This window comes from Sturnus vulgaris, chromosome 7 (genome assembly GCF_052056855.1).
Source record: "Sturnus vulgaris isolate bStuVul1 chromosome 7, bStuVul1.hap1, whole genome shotgun sequence".
Taxonomy (NCBI): domain Eukaryota; kingdom Metazoa; phylum Chordata; class Aves; order Passeriformes; family Sturnidae; genus Sturnus; species Sturnus vulgaris.
This window is the reverse complement of record NC_142249.1, coordinates 22034304-22051295: the sequence shown is the minus strand read 5'-3', so window position 1 is coordinate 22051295 and position 16992 is coordinate 22034304. Positions and strand designations below refer to the sequence as shown.

The 16992-nt window shown below is 39.2% G+C and overlaps 1 protein-coding gene across 1 annotated transcript in view; it reads left to right on the top strand.

The window, feature by feature from the left end:
* The first annotated feature begins 82 nt into the window (after positions 1 to 82).
* Positions 83 to 16992, top strand: part of PPIG (peptidylprolyl isomerase G) — a 25318-nt gene continuing 8408 nt past the window's right edge. The window contains exons 1-8 of the mRNA XM_014880192.2: positions 83 to 354; positions 7991 to 8070; positions 8182 to 8256; positions 10392 to 10499; positions 10993 to 11037; positions 12938 to 13025; positions 14107 to 14136; positions 14227 to 14366. Of these exons, the coding sequence (XP_014735678.2) occupies positions 8010 to 8070; positions 8182 to 8256; positions 10392 to 10499; positions 10993 to 11037; positions 12938 to 13025; positions 14107 to 14136; positions 14227 to 14366 (547 nt within the window). The 5' untranslated portion in view covers positions 83 to 354; positions 7991 to 8009. The remainder of the gene's footprint in view (positions 355 to 7990; positions 8071 to 8181; positions 8257 to 10391; positions 10500 to 10992; positions 11038 to 12937; positions 13026 to 14106; positions 14137 to 14226; positions 14367 to 16992) is intronic.

The following is a 16992-nucleotide window of genomic DNA, read 5'->3' as shown; positions in this document are numbered from 1 at the left end:
CTTCCCGCGCCCGCCCGGGCCTGTGGCGGCGGGGCCGGCGGGCGCGGGGCAGCGGGAGGGGCGGAGCGCCGCTGACGAGCCCGAGGAGGCGGGCGCCCTTCCCCCAGCCGCTCGGGCTCCTCGCGAGCGGCCCGCGCCGCCCGGCTGGGCTGTGTCGCCGCCGCGACCCCTCGCACCCTGCCTGGGCCGGGACATCGCTGCTACCGCCGCCGCACTCCCCCGCCCGCCCTCGGCGCGCCGCCCCCGGGCCGCCGCTCCCGCCCTGTCCGCCACTGACGCAGTCCGTGCCGCACCAGCTCCAACATGGCGGCAGCGCGGTGCTGAGCAGCGCGGGGCTACAAGGGCCGCCAGCGGGTGAGTGCCGGCCTCGCCGCCAGGCAGAGCTGGGCGCCGGCGCGGCCGAGTGAGGGCCATCGCCCGGGCTTCGCCGGGGACTGGGCGGACAGCGGACGGTGGAGGAGGAGGTTGCAGCACCGCGGGGCCTTAAGCTCGGTCACGGCGCGGGTAGGAGCTCCGGCCCCTCCCGGCCGGCCCGGCCGCCGCTTCGGAGTGGGCCTGGGGCGGCCGCCCGCGCTGCCTCCCCGCACAAGCTTCTCGCAAGGCCCGGCCGCACATGTGCGGGGGGCAGGCGGACCGCGGCGCTCGGCGCATCCCGCTTGAGGGCGGCCCTTGAGAGGGAAGGGGTGTGAGGAGCTGCGAGCGCGGCCCGCGGCAGGCGGGAGCGGCAGGGGTGGGTGAAGCGGCGCACGGGGCCTGGCGCACATCGCGCCGGGGGTCGGCTCTGCCAGGCCGGCTGTGCCTCTCCGCAGCCTGGCTAATGGCGGGTCTGTGCCCGCAGCGAGCGCCCTGCTCGGGCTGGGGTGCTTCTGGGGAGTTTGAATGAGTCTTCCCTCCTCCCCTAGATGAGGGAGGAACGGGGCTGTCTGCGTGCCACATGTTCTCCCCGCTGCAGGCCTCTCCTAGGGAAGTGGAGCCTGCAGGAGCTACCGTGTCTGGCAGGAGACTCTTCTGCCTCTCACTTTTAGGGATTTCCTAAGGCGTTCCAAAGACTTTCATGAGTATTGAGTGTTTCAGGCTCATTTTGTTTGCAGCCATTACCAAACTAAGTACTGAATATATATGGCTGTACTTTGAGGCCCTGAAGAGACTTTGTGAGACTTAAGACTTAGTTCACTGAAACTGTGGACAGAATATCTGTTGTTGTGCTGAATGTTGCCTTTAAGTTCAGTCACAATTAGAAAATTTATCAATAATGATAAAGTCACTTTGGCCAGTAGTTTCCTAGTGTTTGGCTGGTTTGACTTTAGTAGTCATCTGAGACCTGTTTTAAGAGAAGTGCCAGACCATTATCTTGCATATAGTCTATTTTCCAAGATGTAATTTTTCTGAGAGAATACTTTGGAGGTTTCGTGTTTTTTTTCTATATTGACAACAGAAGAGGCTGTTTTTTGGACAAGGATAAATGTTACTAGGGCTTGGGGTTTTTTGGAGTTTTTTTTATTTATTTGGTTTGGGGTTTTTTTGTTGGTGTGGTTTTACATTAGTTTTTTCCCTTTAGTCTTTATCCCGCCCTTTTGTTTCACTATTCCCATTGCATTGGGGTCCAGCATGGCTCAGATTTTTAGGTGCTACCACGATAAAAATATGGTAGGAATTTGTAAGTTAGACGTGATTTATGAAGCATTGTTTGTCTAAACGCACACAGCTTGATTTATCAGTTTGTAAAAATTATTTGTAAATATTTCAGAAATAATGTCGTTTCCTGTATGTAAAGTAGATCTGAAGGGTAGCATAAAAATGATAGCAGCATCAGTTCTCTGAGAGCACCCTTTGGGACTATATTTCCCATTAGACTTCCCATTCTTTCAGTCTTCTTCTGTAAGACAAACATTATTGTTTTTATTTGCTAGCAGTTATCAAGCTGCTATCTAGAGCAGATTTGGGTTTTTCCCCTCATAGGATCTCAGAAAACCTGGGGATTATGAGGGAATTTAGAGTGAAGAATATGTAATGGAGTGGAGGATTTTACTATGTTGCAGCATGATTTCTCCACTACCACCAGTTCACTCCTCCATGCGATAGTAATTTAGGATCCAGCTTCCATTTGGAAGCAGAGTCAGTGAGTGCTAGGGAAAAATGTTCTAATCTTCTAATGCAATGAAGTTTAGGTCAGAGGCTGGGATGAAGCATAGAAGGGATCTAGAGGAGTAGAGAAAGGGGTAGAACATAAGAATAAAGGGTGATACAGCAATATTTTTTTGGGTATGGTTGACAAATAAGGGTCTGCATTCAGAGCTATCTCCTGTTGCATGGTTGTCTTGCCTTACTCTCATCTTCTGTAACAGGTAGGAAAGGATTCCACTGCTGAAGTTCATTTCGGAATTTACATGACTTGGAAATTAAACCTTGTAAAAGGTTTTTTTTTTTTCCCTTTCATAAAAAGCATAAACTTACCTTTTCTTAGTACTTCTTAAATTTTAAAATAAAAGTTCATGAATTCATGCCTGTTCAAATTCGCACCAACACTCATTTGTGTACAGAGCTGGCAGAAAACACCTGTATTTTTTCACAAATCATAACACAGGAAAAGGAAGTGCTTTCAACGTAAATTAGATAATAGAAAATCATGACTAAGACTTGACAACAGAAATTTTTTTAGTTGCAAGTGACAAGAGCGTGGTTGGATATTTTAACATTTTTCATTGTAGGTATCCCTTTTCTAGAAAAATTAAGGGGATGATCCAGTAGGAACCTGTATTTCTGTGTAAACAGTTTCAGAATGTTACTGCCTTCTCAGCTGAATCTATGCTCTCCCAGCTGAGGTGTTAAAATTGGGTGTGCTTTCTTTATACTTCAGTACAAGAAGATTAAATTTGTTTTTAATCACAAAAAGTCATAGTGAAAGTGGTGTGAGTGATTTACCAGTGTGGTAGGGTTAGGAGTAGCTACCGCATATATTTGGTTAGGACCTGTCCAAGGGTGATATTTTCTTAAGTCTCCCTTGCCTCATGTCCATGGAAGGCAAGGGTTGATATTGTCAGGTGTCTGATTTCTCCTTTTAGAGGGAAACAAATCCTATGTCAGTAGTCCAGTAAAGACTTGTAACATCGTTGTAGAGGAGGAGGCCTGGTGAAAAGTGCTGTCAATCCCTTTTTGCCTGCAAAAATGTTGAAAGTTTTATTTTATGGTTGTTTTTTCTTTTGAAGGGACAGTCAGATTGAAAGCTTATAATGCATGATTTTTAATGATGATTGGAAAGTCTTCCTGCATAAATTTCATAGACCTGTGTTGAAAGCAAATATTTTCTTCTTTTCTTATAGGTGTGTTATATCCATGTTACTGCAAAGGCGTTATTCTAAATCTGAAATGCGTTCTAGTGTAGTACCGTATTCCTAAATTTGGCAGCAAGAGTCCTGTGCTGCTGATTAGTGAAATGAAAAAAGGTCATTGCTGCTAATTCAGAGTTTTCAGATCATGAAGTACAGAGGAAAAGATCGTGATGGTTGGGAAAAATGCTAAGGAATTATGGAGATTGAGGGTTGATCTGTTCAGGTTTTTGTTGTTCACATCTTTGGTATCATGCTAGCACAGCTGCAAGCTCTGTCACAGGAATGGAACTATGAGCAAATTTTCATGTCTCCCATTTCACAATCATAAATTCACTTCTAGTTTAATCCATGCTGGAAAGAACTTGTAACATTTTTAGTCTGTTCCTCTGCCGTCACTTTAAGCTAGTATGTGCTGCTGCTGTATCTTTCTGGGGAGGGAGGAGGACGGGGGGATTTTTATGCAGCCAGGTATAGCCACTTGTATGCGAGCTAAACATGTGGGTGTAGGAACCCTTTATTGTAGTATCAGCCCACATTGATATTGTCTTCAAGTGACTGCAGCCACAGCCTTAAAGAATATATGTTCTCTGTTCACTTTGTGCATTTGCATTTTCTGAATGAAAAGTTTTGCTTTAAAATACATTTCTGGAGATTCTACATGCCTGTCTTTGACATATGTATCAATGTAGTTTAGTCTTGCTGCCTTTGTAGATGGTGTGAAACAAAATGCTAGGAATGCAGATTTAGGTACTGTATTGTTCACTTCATTTGGACACTGAATGAAGATCAGTGCAGGTAATTGTAACTTGATGCAAGGAAGCACATACAAAGGCAAGGTAAAATTAAAGAAGAAATTAAAAGGAGAAATTAAGAAAATTAAAGGAGAAATTAAAAATCTGGAAGAACTGGCGATGACAGGGAAGGAAATGAAGGAATAGGACACAATATATCTTTTTCCTACTAAATATATATTTGCTTACTATTCTGTCCTGTACTGAGACTGAAACAAATCAGTAGTTCAGCAGTTATAAAGAAAGTTGCTTTTCCTCTCCTGTAAAACTAGGAAATACTGCTGTATTGCTGCTTGCTGTCACCTTCTTTGGGATGCATGACATGCTGAAACTCAGTTGATGTGTATTTGTGAGTGCTTTATAGCCAGTTCAGTCAAAAGGTTCTAGTATGTGTTAAAAAGTAGTATTATCAGATCCCTGCTAGCACTGGTGATTTTGGAAACAAAATTCCCCAAGATGTGTTTTTTAAGCATATCAACAAATATTAGTGATAATTCCTGGAAGACAGATGCTTGTGAACAGTTTGGGATAGTTATATTTTTCCTTTGGCACAGATCATTTTGAAGGAGAAGAGCTGGCCTTGAGCTGGCCAGCTTTATCCTGCAAATATTTAAACAAAATAATGAGGCTGATGCAGGTGTGAAGTAATGTGAGCCCTGAGAGACACAGTTGGTGAAATGTTGGTTGTGGATGCAGCTGTTCTGACAAGACTAAGTACTTTTGGTGTATTTGTCAGCAAATACCAATATGCTCTAAGCTGAACTGTAATCCTACTTTCAGACATAAAAGAAACAAGCCCTTTTTTTAGATATGCTGAAGTGATGTTCTAGGTGCTTGGTTGGCTTTGGGGCTTTTTCAGTTATAGATTCTACTTAGACTTAGCAAGAGCCTCTTCAAATAGAAGGTGGTTGAGAATGATAAGTGGCTTGAAAATTTCAGACTAGTCTTTGGACTGTTATTTTGTCTTTTCTTAGAGTTTTGGAAGGATAAAGTGAGCTGACGTATCAAGATCGTCCTGCATAGTACATTTTTTGACTGTACGTGTAGTAAGCATCTTTTGGGATGACATCAAATTACCAAATTCATATTCCTTTCACTAGTGAAATTCCATTAAGTTCACACTTTAAAAATGCAAGGTATTGAGGGTTAAGAATATTCATATTCTAACTGAAAATAAATTTTGAGAGAGAAGTAGCACAAGTCATTTAACCTCTATTGTTACCAGACGTAGTGCTACTGAGCTTGTAATTTTCTGACTTCACTGTTGATATTTTCTGACTTTATTTTTGGCATATTTTTGGTATTTTTCTTTGTTGGTTTTGTATTTAACATTCAGACCCTCTGTACTTTCTTTTAATAAGATAGGTTTTAAATGATCAGTATGTAGAAGATGGTGTTTGGTGTTACATACTACACGAGTAGAAATTATTACTTCTAAGGATCATTTGTAACTTGGTAGTTTGCCCTGTAGCACGCCAGGAAAAGGTCTGGCTGAAATAACAGTGCAAAGGATATTTAAGTATATTGGAGAAGAAACACTCACTTGACTTGTGAGGTAGGTCAGATAAATGTCACTGGTATCTTAGCCTGGTTTTCCAGGCACCATGAGCTCGAGAGTGAGATATATTTGCTTGGCCTGGTGTTTGTCCATTCAGGGGGTTCATACTGACCCATTGCCATACCTGTAATTTTGAATCAAGTGCAGCTAGTGTTTAGGGGATATTATTGGAGGATTTAGAGAAAGTGCAGGGTATACTGGAGGTAGTGGTTAGAATAGGGACTAACTTTGTTCCACTGTTCATGAAACAATGTAGAGGTAGAAAAACATTGAGAAAACTTGGTGGGGATAGGGAGTTGGGTAGAATTTCTTTCTCTCTCCCATCCTCTACCAAAACAGAGTTAAAAATTGACTGACATAGGTATATTTATTTCACAACTTAGCTTTAGTCCTTATCAGCGTTTGAAATAAAAATTGTCACATATTAAGATAGTTGTCATTTATTTTGGCTAAAATACTGTCTATAAATGTTAAGGCATACCTCTACATTTCTCAAGCAAACTGCTTGTAAAGCAGGAAATTCCTTCTCCCTTAAGCACTAGAATTAAATGCTTAAAGTTTGGGTACAAGCAGCCAGCCAATCAGTTGTAGTACTGATGCTCCTTGGAGATCTCAGTTCATTTAAAACTGGCAGTTCTAGAAGCAAACAACATTTATTATAGCATTTATTGTGCAAGGTTTCCTTGAGAAGAGTATCCCCATGCAGCTGTGTGATTTGTTCTGCTGACAATGAGTGGCTGTGCTTTGGCTGGTCTCAGTTCTGAAAGCAGCCTGTCCACTCCCACTGTCTCATCCCCTCCCTTCCTTGCACTGCTCACAGCCCGTGCAGCAGTGTGGTGACCTGGGCAGCCTCCTGCTCACCTGATGGCATCCAAGTTTTCACCTATGGGCATCTTCTCTATTGGTTTCTCTGCCTGCTACAAAATTGGTTGTACTAATAGGAGAGAAATGCTAATTCAAGCAGACTGACATTGCTTTGGACAAGTGTCTGGCTTGTGTATATGAATGTATTTGTTACACACCTAGAGAATATCTAGTGAGAGTCTGCATTTTTTTTGGAATCTTCTCATGCTAAAAATGACATGAATAATTAACTACTGAGTGGTATTTAATTTAAACCAGTCCTGCATTGTTGTTGTGATTTTTGCAGTGTAATCTTAGCAAATTGTTAGGAGTGACAGCACAAGTAGAGAGAATATAGACTAACATGATCACACGGCTGTTTTGGTATTTTACAGTCTCTTGTTCTTATGCTGAGAGTGACAGATGGTGACAATTGAGTTTTTCAAGGGTGTTCTGTGCTTACAGCTAGGAGTGAAGCTTTAGGAGAGATGTATGCAGTATGTCAGCTAGATTTGAGCCATGTTTTCAGGCAGTAAAAAATAATTAGGACTGAAAATGTATGGATTATATTCCAAATTCCGGAAAAGGTACTCCTGTCTTACAGATCCTTTTGCTGTCGCTCTAGTTTTTTTTTTTTTTCCCTCAGTCTGAAGTAACTCAAGAGAGGATAGGGGTTTAGAAAATGAAAAGAATATGACTGTATATGATTTTGGAATGTTGGGGATGCAAGTGGAATTAAGACATAGCTTGTTACACAAAAATAAAAGGATTCATGTAGTCAAAGGGAAGAGTTGAATTAAAATTCTCTGTAAGGAATCATTTAGGTTGGAAAAACTCGTTAAGACCATGGAGTCAAATAGTAAATCTAACAGTACCAAGTCCACAACCAAAACATGTCTTAAAGTAGCACAGTGCACCTATACATCTTTTTAATGTTACCAGTAATGGTGCCCCAAGAGATAAACAATGACATAAAATGAAAAGAAACAACGAAAAGCCAAAATGATTTCATTTAGTAGTAGTTGTGGAACAGCTAGACCCTTGTTTTTTTGTTTTGTTTTGTTTTGGGTTTTTTTTGTCCAGAATGGTTTGGATCCTAATTGGAGCAATACCTGGTAACTGCCATGACAGGAATCCAGGAGATATTGAATTTTGAAATTTGAAAATTGAATGCTAAAGTCTTGCCCGTACCTCACAGTATCTTTTCCTTCTGTATTTCCCCACCTGAAGAATGGCACTCAAGTTCACTGTTATTGCAGCAAACATTAATAAAATCACTCACTTGGGGCTACAATACATGAAAGTGATCTAAGTACTTGGCATTTTCATCACTTGCAGAAAACACTCACGTTTGCTGTTTGGGACTTTTTTTGTTTGCTTTTCTACAGGTTTTATTGACTTTTGTATTGACTTACTTGTGATTTCAGTACACAGAAGGAAAAACTAAATTTTATTTTTATTACTTACAGTATTTAGACTTCTGAAGCCATGGGAGTAAAGGTCCAGAGACCTCGTTGCTTTTTTGACATAGCCATCAACAATGTACCCGGTAAGAAAATGAAAGTGTTGATTCAGTAGCATGATATTCATATCAAATATGTATAGAAATAATAAAAATGTAATTTAACTTCACAATAAATACGGTGGGTTTTTTTTCCAGCTGGAAGAGTGGTCTTTGAATTGTTTTCAGATGTGTGTCCAAAGACATGTGAGAATTTTCGCTGCCTTTGCACAGGTTTGTGGATTTTATTATTTAATCTGTAATTTTTAATGTAATGCCATGTAATGTTCATTAGTTTGATGTCTGTTATTTTTCATGACATTTTCTTAAATATGAAAATAAGTTCAGCATTGGTTCTTGACAGCTTTGGAGATTTAGCTGATGGTACACATATGATCCTACACATATGATGTAGAGTCAAAGCCATTGTAGCTTTGGCTTAGTATGTTGGGTATATACTAACCAACTTTAAATACAGGCACAGTAAGCTGATTTTCTGTTACTAGCACAGATATTACTGTTCACATTATATAACATCAACCAGTCTTGAAAGGTAGCCAGCAAGAGATCAACCATACAGACTTGCTTTTCAGTCTCATGACACTTTGAGGAATTGAAAGGTACTGCTGGTACTCATCAGGTTTTTTTCCGTTATTTTAGTTTATTGATGGAAACTGGTGATTTCTACTCCTACTGAAAGTGTATTTCTTGAGGAAAATACTCAGAATTTTCTCTCTTGGAAACATTTACAAATAGAATTATTTTCCTGTGGACTGCATACTTTTGTTGAAATGCTGACAGCTTAGCACAACTTGAGTTTATTGTCACAAAAATAACTTCATGAATACATAAATAGCATATCTGCTTTATGTCTTCAGCTTTTTTTGCCTCCTTTCCTTCTAGCTTGGTTGTTTTTCAGGTCAGGAATCTCTAGCTGTTAATAGTGAATCCCTCAGCAGTACTAATATGATCTGAATCAGGTGTGGATACATAATTGCATTCATGTTAACTAGAACATGCAGCAATAATTCAGGAAGTCTGCAGGAATGTAGGTATTATCTGATCTGAGAATAGGTTTACTGGCACAGAATCAGATTACCAAAATTTGTTAACAAATTTGAGCTTTAATGGTTTTTAATGGCTGTGACTACATTAACACATGACCGTGGCGTTCTTGATCTGCTGTCAACCGCACAGAAGTCAGATCATTGAGTAAAGGTTACTCCCTCCTACTCCCTTGTATTTGTGAATTGTATTCTTTGAACAGCATTTCAGGTCAGCAACAAGTGTGACTAAGTTCATCCTTTGTTGCTGACATCCATGATCAAACTGAGATCCTGAACTATTTTGCTGCCTTAACACGCGTAAGAATAGTGAGAGAAATATGCAGAAAGTTTATGATATTGATCATCAGTGAATTACTCAAACTTTTAATTTTTGTTTTCCTTACCCCTCTTTTTTTCTGGAAGTTTTGAAAAGTGTGTGCTGCCTTTGTAAAACAGGGATCGACAGCTCCATTTTCCTGGCATACGCCAAGTTAGTGGAATATACACAGCTTCACGTTTATCAGAGTTCCTGTCAAAAGTGGGTTTTTTTCTTAGCTATTTAAATCCATATGGAGACACCAATCTGTTACAGATTAAGTTCAGAGGCAACTGCCCTTGACAAAAGCTTCCAGTTTAATTGCTCAGGATAAGATTATAGGAAGATGCTGTCCAACAGTTTGCCAGCATGAAGGGGAAGTGGTCAGAAGTCCCACTGATTACCTTACTGTTACCTTGAGGTTGGCTCTGCTGTTCACAGGACCCACCATGAGCCATTCATCTTGCTAACTCAGCAGAAATCTTCTCCCTTTGAGCAGGGAGAGGCCATTGTGTTGGAGATGAAGCAGAGTTTGCTTAAGCAGCAGAGCTGATGCAAGGGAGGAGGATGATAGTTGCTATCATGAGCAGGGAAGGGAATGAGAGTCCTCTTCCTTCCCCCCACCTTTATGGCTTTCTTACAAGTTTTTATAGTTCCTTAACCTTGCTGTGTTTTAACTACAGATCTGATTGTTTCTTGCATGTTTCTGGGCAATACCAGTTGTCATAAATGTAAACTGGGTGTTTAACTTCAGATAATCTGCATGGAAGTGACCAGAGTTGTATACTAATGTCATAAGGAGGAGTTCTAGTATAACTGTAGAGACAGAAATGCACTGCTTTCTTAAATGTCCGTTTCTTACTGGTATTACAGGTAAGTGTACCTCACAAGCCAGTTTTTCAGAGCATAGAAGATGATTTTGGTTGAGTGTTCTACATACTTCTTTTGTAATGAAGATTCTGCAGATGCAGAGAGTAATTTTTGGTTTTGTTCATTCTCTTCTTTAGGTGAAAAGGGTACAGGAAAGTCCACCCAAAAGCCATTGCATTACAAAAGTTGTCTGTTTCACAGGGTTGTGAAAGATTTTATGATCCAAGGAGGTGACTTCAGCGAAGGTATGACATGAATCTTTAAAGAAAACGTTACCGCTGATGTAATAAAATGTTGCAGAAGTTCTGTATAGAAACATTTACTTATATTAATTAATCTCTGACAGATATTACTGCTTTTTCCCCTTTCTTCGGTGTGAGAACCTTTCCATGAGAACCTGACTAATCAATTTCTATATGTGCATGCACAAACACACTTTTGCTCAAGTTATCTCAAGTATTCAGAGAACTAAACACTTCCTGATTGAAAAGTTGAAGTGTGAGAATAAAATATTGTATCTTCTACTGGGAAATAAAGAAAACGGGAGATTGTTGCTGAATACATGGGAGAATACTTTCTTGCTTTTTGCCTTTGGATTATAAAGATGCATTTTGATTGTGTTTGCATATTTTGAAGAATAATGTCAGTGATTTGGATACAGTTACATTAGTATAATGAAGCACCTTCCACATAATGTGACTTAATCACTACTTTAACTGTCACTTTTCCTCTTCTAAGGAAATGGCAGAGGAGGGGAATCCATTTATGGTGGCTTTTTTGAAGGTAAGAGTTTTATCAGTCTGTTCTATTTTGGTGTTAAAATAAACAATCACCTATACATTCTGTAGTCTCTATTCTGTAAACCTGAATTCCATTTTTATAAAAGATTTTGTCTGGTGTTGAAGACCTTTGACTGTCCCGTTTAAGTTATTTTACTTTTAAGATAAGAACCATTTTAGTGAATGAAGAACTAAAACTGAACTCCTTTGTATTTATCCCTTTTACCAGATTTACATTTTTATTGCTGATTTTAGACATTTACTTTTGGCTTGATCAGCTAACTAAAAGCTGGGGATGGTCTTTTCTCTGAGGGAAAAGAAGAAAGGTGTTGATGGGATTTGATTTCCTTGCAAATTTTTATTTAAAAGAACTCATAGAGCCCTGCTTTCCTGAAGCCAAGATGAATTAATGATAGAACTTCTGGTTTTCTCACAGTCCTGGTTCTTTCTCAGCCAGTGTTGCAGAAGAAGTTGTAGTTGCTGCATTTCTCAGCCTGTGTTTGTCCAGCATGTAGTGGAGCATGTGTTTCTAGGAGCAGTTGTTGTGTTACACCTTAGCCCACGTGCTGTGTGGCTGCCACCCAGGCAAGCTGAAGCCCCTCTCCCTTCCCAGATGCTTTTTTTACCATTGGTTGTTGTCCAAGCTTGCAGCACTCAAAAGAATTATTCACTGCTGTAGTAGGGCCAGGCTGCAATTTTATGTCAGACCTTGAGTGGAATCACAGTTTGCAGCTGCCAAAAGAGGGAGAAGGCCTTACCTTGCACTGACTCTCCAATCAAACTTTAACCTGATTCAGCTTGCTAAAATGCCTAAAGATTATTGCAGCAAAAAAAAAGAAATATATTTCCATCTTAGTGAGTGGATCCAATTAAATAATTTGGCAAGCATCAAAACAACACAAATGAGTAGCTGGGTTTGAGGAAATGTATGACTGGGAGAAATGGAAAAATGAGCACAGCCTCCATGTATCTTCTGGCAACGACAGGCTGGCTGTTCCACTTGACTGGCCACAGTATGAAACTGAATTTGTGGAAGGTTTTGTTTTTGTGGATCAATTAGCAATGCACCATAGGATTAGACTGACATTTGATGCTATTGTACAGGTGACTGAAGAGTGAGTGGGACTATCCCTTTTGTGGCTAGTGACAGTAGCATTATGAATATTGTACATTTTCCTTTGTTAATATGTCCTCCTGCCATCTCTATCCAAATGTATTTGAACAAATGTCCTCATGTGTGAAGAATTTCCTTCTCCCAAAAGCCTTTTTGCTGTTTTGGGAAAGAAAGGAGAGGTTTCTTACAGGTGTCTTAAATGAAGAACAGTGATTACATTTTACAGCTTTTTCATTTCATAGTTTAGTTGGGATTTAGTTTGAACTATTAATGATTACTTGGTCATAAGAAGTAGGATTCATTGAAGTTAAACTAATATTCTTAATAGCCAACTTGATAAATTCGTTTGTGTCTATCAGACAAGCAAGTTGTTTGGGATTTCTATCAAACTATCCATGTGTACTAAAAAAACCAGAACAACAAAATGCCTGAAAATTAGGGATTTATTAATAATTAATACACAGCTTCCATTCCAAAGAAAAATAGATCAACAACTTAAGTATCTCTGCTAAAGTTGGTAGGAGACAGTATTCTTGCACAAAAAAAAAAATCTAAATTTTAATTTTTTTCCCCTTAGGCTATAAACCACTGATTCGTATTTCTCCTCGTTATATAGAATGAACAGAATGATGTGTTTTAAAAATAGCTGTTCTTTTTAGTCTATTTTTAATACAACTTTTCATTCACGTGACTAACAGAAATATTTAATTAGGATTAATTTACTTAGACACTAGCATTTAGCTAAGCATATATTGTATGATTAAAAAGTAACTGAAAACACTTTCTTTAGATGAAAGTTTTGCTGTAAAGCACAACAAAGAATTTCTCCTTTCAATGGCCAACCGAGGGAAAGACACAAATGGTTCACAGTTCTTTATGTAAGTATTGGAAAATGTTGAAATGCATATATGGTTTGTTATTTGTAAAGTGTGAAGGGAATCTTTTCAAATATTGAAGATTAGCTCAAATTTTGCAAAGCCAAATATGATGTTTTTCTACCAAGTTGCCTGGAAGTAGCCGTTTTCCTAATGTGCTTATTTGTATTTAATTTTCTGTGCAAAAGGGCCTTTGGTAGTTTTTGTAGCTGTGTTCTAACTTGGGCAATAAAGCAAGCCTGTTAGTTTCTTGTAGAATTCTTAATACTCTAATAAATTGTTTTCAGAACCGCAGCAAAACAGCTCTGGGGGCTCTGCAAAGCAGTAGAGGGCTTTTTTAAATCACAAAATAGCTTTCCAGTACAGTCTTACTTACAGATAAAATTTAAATTCTAAAAATATATTGCAGTAGACTCTTAAAATCTAAATTATCTACAGAAAATATTCTCAAAATACGTCACTCTTACCCATGTTTCATGGCCTTAGTTAAAATAACAAGTTGTGGATGTCAGCATTAAAACCTTATTTTGGGATTTCTAAATGATCATTTTCCCAAAAATCCCAGTTTTTTACTCTGCCATAACTGACGTGTATGCCTTGGTAACCCTAGTATAGGGGAAAGCTGAGAGTCAGTTCTGCTTGTGTCAAATAATCTGTACATGCAGATACTTCTTCCAGTTTTCTGTTTATTTTCTAGTGTAGAAAGTTATTTTCATTTTTCCTGCAGATTTTTCTATCTGTTTTTCATAGTATTTATATAATTTAATAAGTAGAAACTTACTATATCCTATATGAGGATTATGTCTGAAAATTTATGTGCAATTTTGGATTTTTTCAGCAAAATGTAATAAGCAAAGTGTTTCATAGAATAGGTAGTTTAACATATAAAACATTAAATACTTTTAACTGCACACAAACTTAGACTGATATATATTGGTTTTGTTCAATTTTATTAGTGCACTCAAAATAATGTTCACTTATAATGTTACACTTCCTATGTATAGGTTACATGCTTTGAATGCTGACTGCTTTTCACTAATACTGATTTTGTTTTTCTCTTTAAATTAAAATCTGGAAACAACAGAACAACTAAACCTACACCTCATTTAGATGGGTAAATATCTCTTTTCTTCTTACATTTGTTTGGGAACTGTCTTGAGAAAATTAAGTGCTAAGAATGCTTACTTTCGTTTACCTTCTTCAGGCATCATGTTGTTTTTGGACAAGTCATCTCAGGTCAGGAAGTTGTGAGAGAAATAGAAAACCAGAAAACAGATGCATCTAGTAAACCATATGCTGAAGTACGCATACTGAGTTGTGGAGAGTTAATTCCAAAATCCAAAGGTAAGTTTGAACTGTACATGTGAGGTAATTTTGCTTGTTTTCTTCCATGCTGGCTGCTTATAAAAATATTTAGAAACTTAGGATAGATGATTGCACGGTTGGTGGATAACATTGCAGAGCAGTCAGTCTTCTAAAGAATTGAAAAATTGTTGATGAAGAAGACATTAAAGAGCAATCATACATGTTTTGATTTTTTTTCAAAGCTTCTCCTGCCTTAAATTTTCTTATACTAGTTACATTTTAGCTTGCCAAAGCTGGCAAGCACTTGTCATATCAAATAGAGTGCTATGTTAAGAACATTGGTGACAGTCTGATAACTTACACTTCTTCGGAAGGTATTAAACTTGTTTCAGGTTGATCTAAGGTAATTCTTCAAATCAAGCACTTAAATTATAAAAGCCTGGATTTGGCCCTTTAGCTCATACACTTTATAAGTTACTGTAAACTATTCCTAAAGAGGAATATGACAGAGCCTGTCTTTCTTTCTGGAAGGGATGTCCTGCTCCGCTGTTTCAGAACTGAACATAGTATGAGACTTGGATCAAGCCTTATTTTCTAAGAGAAGCAAAATCTAAGATGTTCCTGTCACCATGGAGAATCTCATTAGCAGAAAGACAGGATGCTTATTTTGTAGGACTTATGATAGGGGATTATCCTGCTATTTCATTCGTAGCACGTTTTGTTGATAAATACTGGGAAGGGTTGCACCAAGGATATGGAGGCACAGGTCAAGAATAATGGTTTGTTTGGCCAAAGGAAAATACTAGCATTTGAACTTCAGCTTTTTGTTTTTTCACCTCCTTTTTGCTCATGTGTTGTGACATTTGGCAGAATTACTTTGGCATCTGAGGTGATCTCTTCAATACTGCAAAATTCCAAGCAAAATTATCTTTTTGCTCCTGACTTCTCAGGTTCTGAGTCATGCCATGTGTTAGGATACAATTATGGGATTTTTGGATGGTATTCTGGAGTATGGCATCTCTTAGGAAATGCACAGGTGGTGTAACAAGAAAATAGAACAGTACAGGTACAGATGGGTGAAACTAGGGGATGAGATACCCACTGCATAGATGTCTTCATCAGATTGCCGCATTCTCTTTGAAATCCACTCTAGAACTCTTGAATGACTGAATTAAATTTTTGGCACTGAGCAGTCTGATGACTTATAGCCTTTAGGCAGGGCTTTGAAGTGCTTGTCATCCAAAGAGTGAATGAAATAAATGCAAAAAAAATTATTTTCCCTTCAACTTCTTTTAAAAGAGAACAGGCTCCTGAAAGGATTTTAATTGTGTTGCCGTTACCCATCTGTCTATGTGCTTGTACTTCTGACTCAGTACTGCAGCATTCCTGGCAACTCTGGTTGCTGTGGCTGGCCTGGTGTGCCATGCAGGGATATTGATGGCACAGTGATGGGCTAGCCCGCTCTATAAAGCTGTAAGGCTCGGTTCTAGATAATGATGGGCAGTAGGAATGTTTGGAGGGTAAGAAACCTTATGCACCAGGATCAGGCACGTGAAGGGCAGAGCAGAGTTTGGGGGAAGACGACAGCCCTGCTGGGTACTAATGCACAGCCAGCCTGTTTTTTTTTCATTGCCATCTGGCCTATACCTGGCTCCTTTGAAATTAATTAGAAAAATGTTTGGTTTGGTTTATAAATATGTACTTGTTACATTTTGGAAACAGGTATATATTTAGACAATCTAAAACTGATACAAAATATTACAGAGACTTTTGTTAAATATAGTGCTAAAATAAGGATGTTGAGCAAAAGTTTGAGAACAAAGAGCGGTTATCTTGGTCTAGACATATAAGAAAAATCAGAAATATAAAGAGAAGTGTCTTTTGGAAGCATTTTGCAAGAAACCCTAAACATTTCTGATGAGAATGAGCTGATTCCAATCAGCAGGCTGCCCTAAACTGGTAAGAGTACTTGCTTGTTTATAGTGCACCTGGAAGTGACTGGAAGGCCAGTATGCTTTGTGAAGGACAGAAGTTTTTCCATGGGTTGTCAGGCTTTTGTTAGTCTGTATCAAGTGAGGCTTGTGAATAAACACATAGAAAACACCGTGTGTAAATCAGAATTACAGTGTATTCTGAGTTGGAAGGGGCCCACAAGAATCATCAAGTCCAGCTCTCAGGTGAATTACCCATACCAGGGTCAAACCTTGGTGTTAACACCGTGCTCTGACCAGCTGAGCTAATCTCTGTTGTTACACAGCTATGGCTTGTCTGTGATGCTAAGCTGAAAAATGAATGAGATTTAGTGCAATGGGATTGAATTTAATCCACTCTACCAGTGTGGAGATTTGTTAATGATGTAACATGAAAAAAAGTGTCCATAAAGTGTATGACCATAAAAAGAGGCCAAGATTGTTTCTGTTGGGATGTGTGCCACATCTGTGATGCAGTTCTGTGAATGAGGCTCCAGCCAGCTTGTTGTCACCCAGAAATGTTATCTCAGCCTGTTCAATTGGAAGCGAGTGTGCTGCATCACTGTGAAGAGGAAACCTTTCAGCACTCTTTGTATCACTGCTTTCTGAATGTAAGACCTGACAAATTAGGATAGTGAGCTAAATTCAGTGAGTACTTGGTTTCATCTGTGCCTCTTATTTTCTGTTTCAAAATT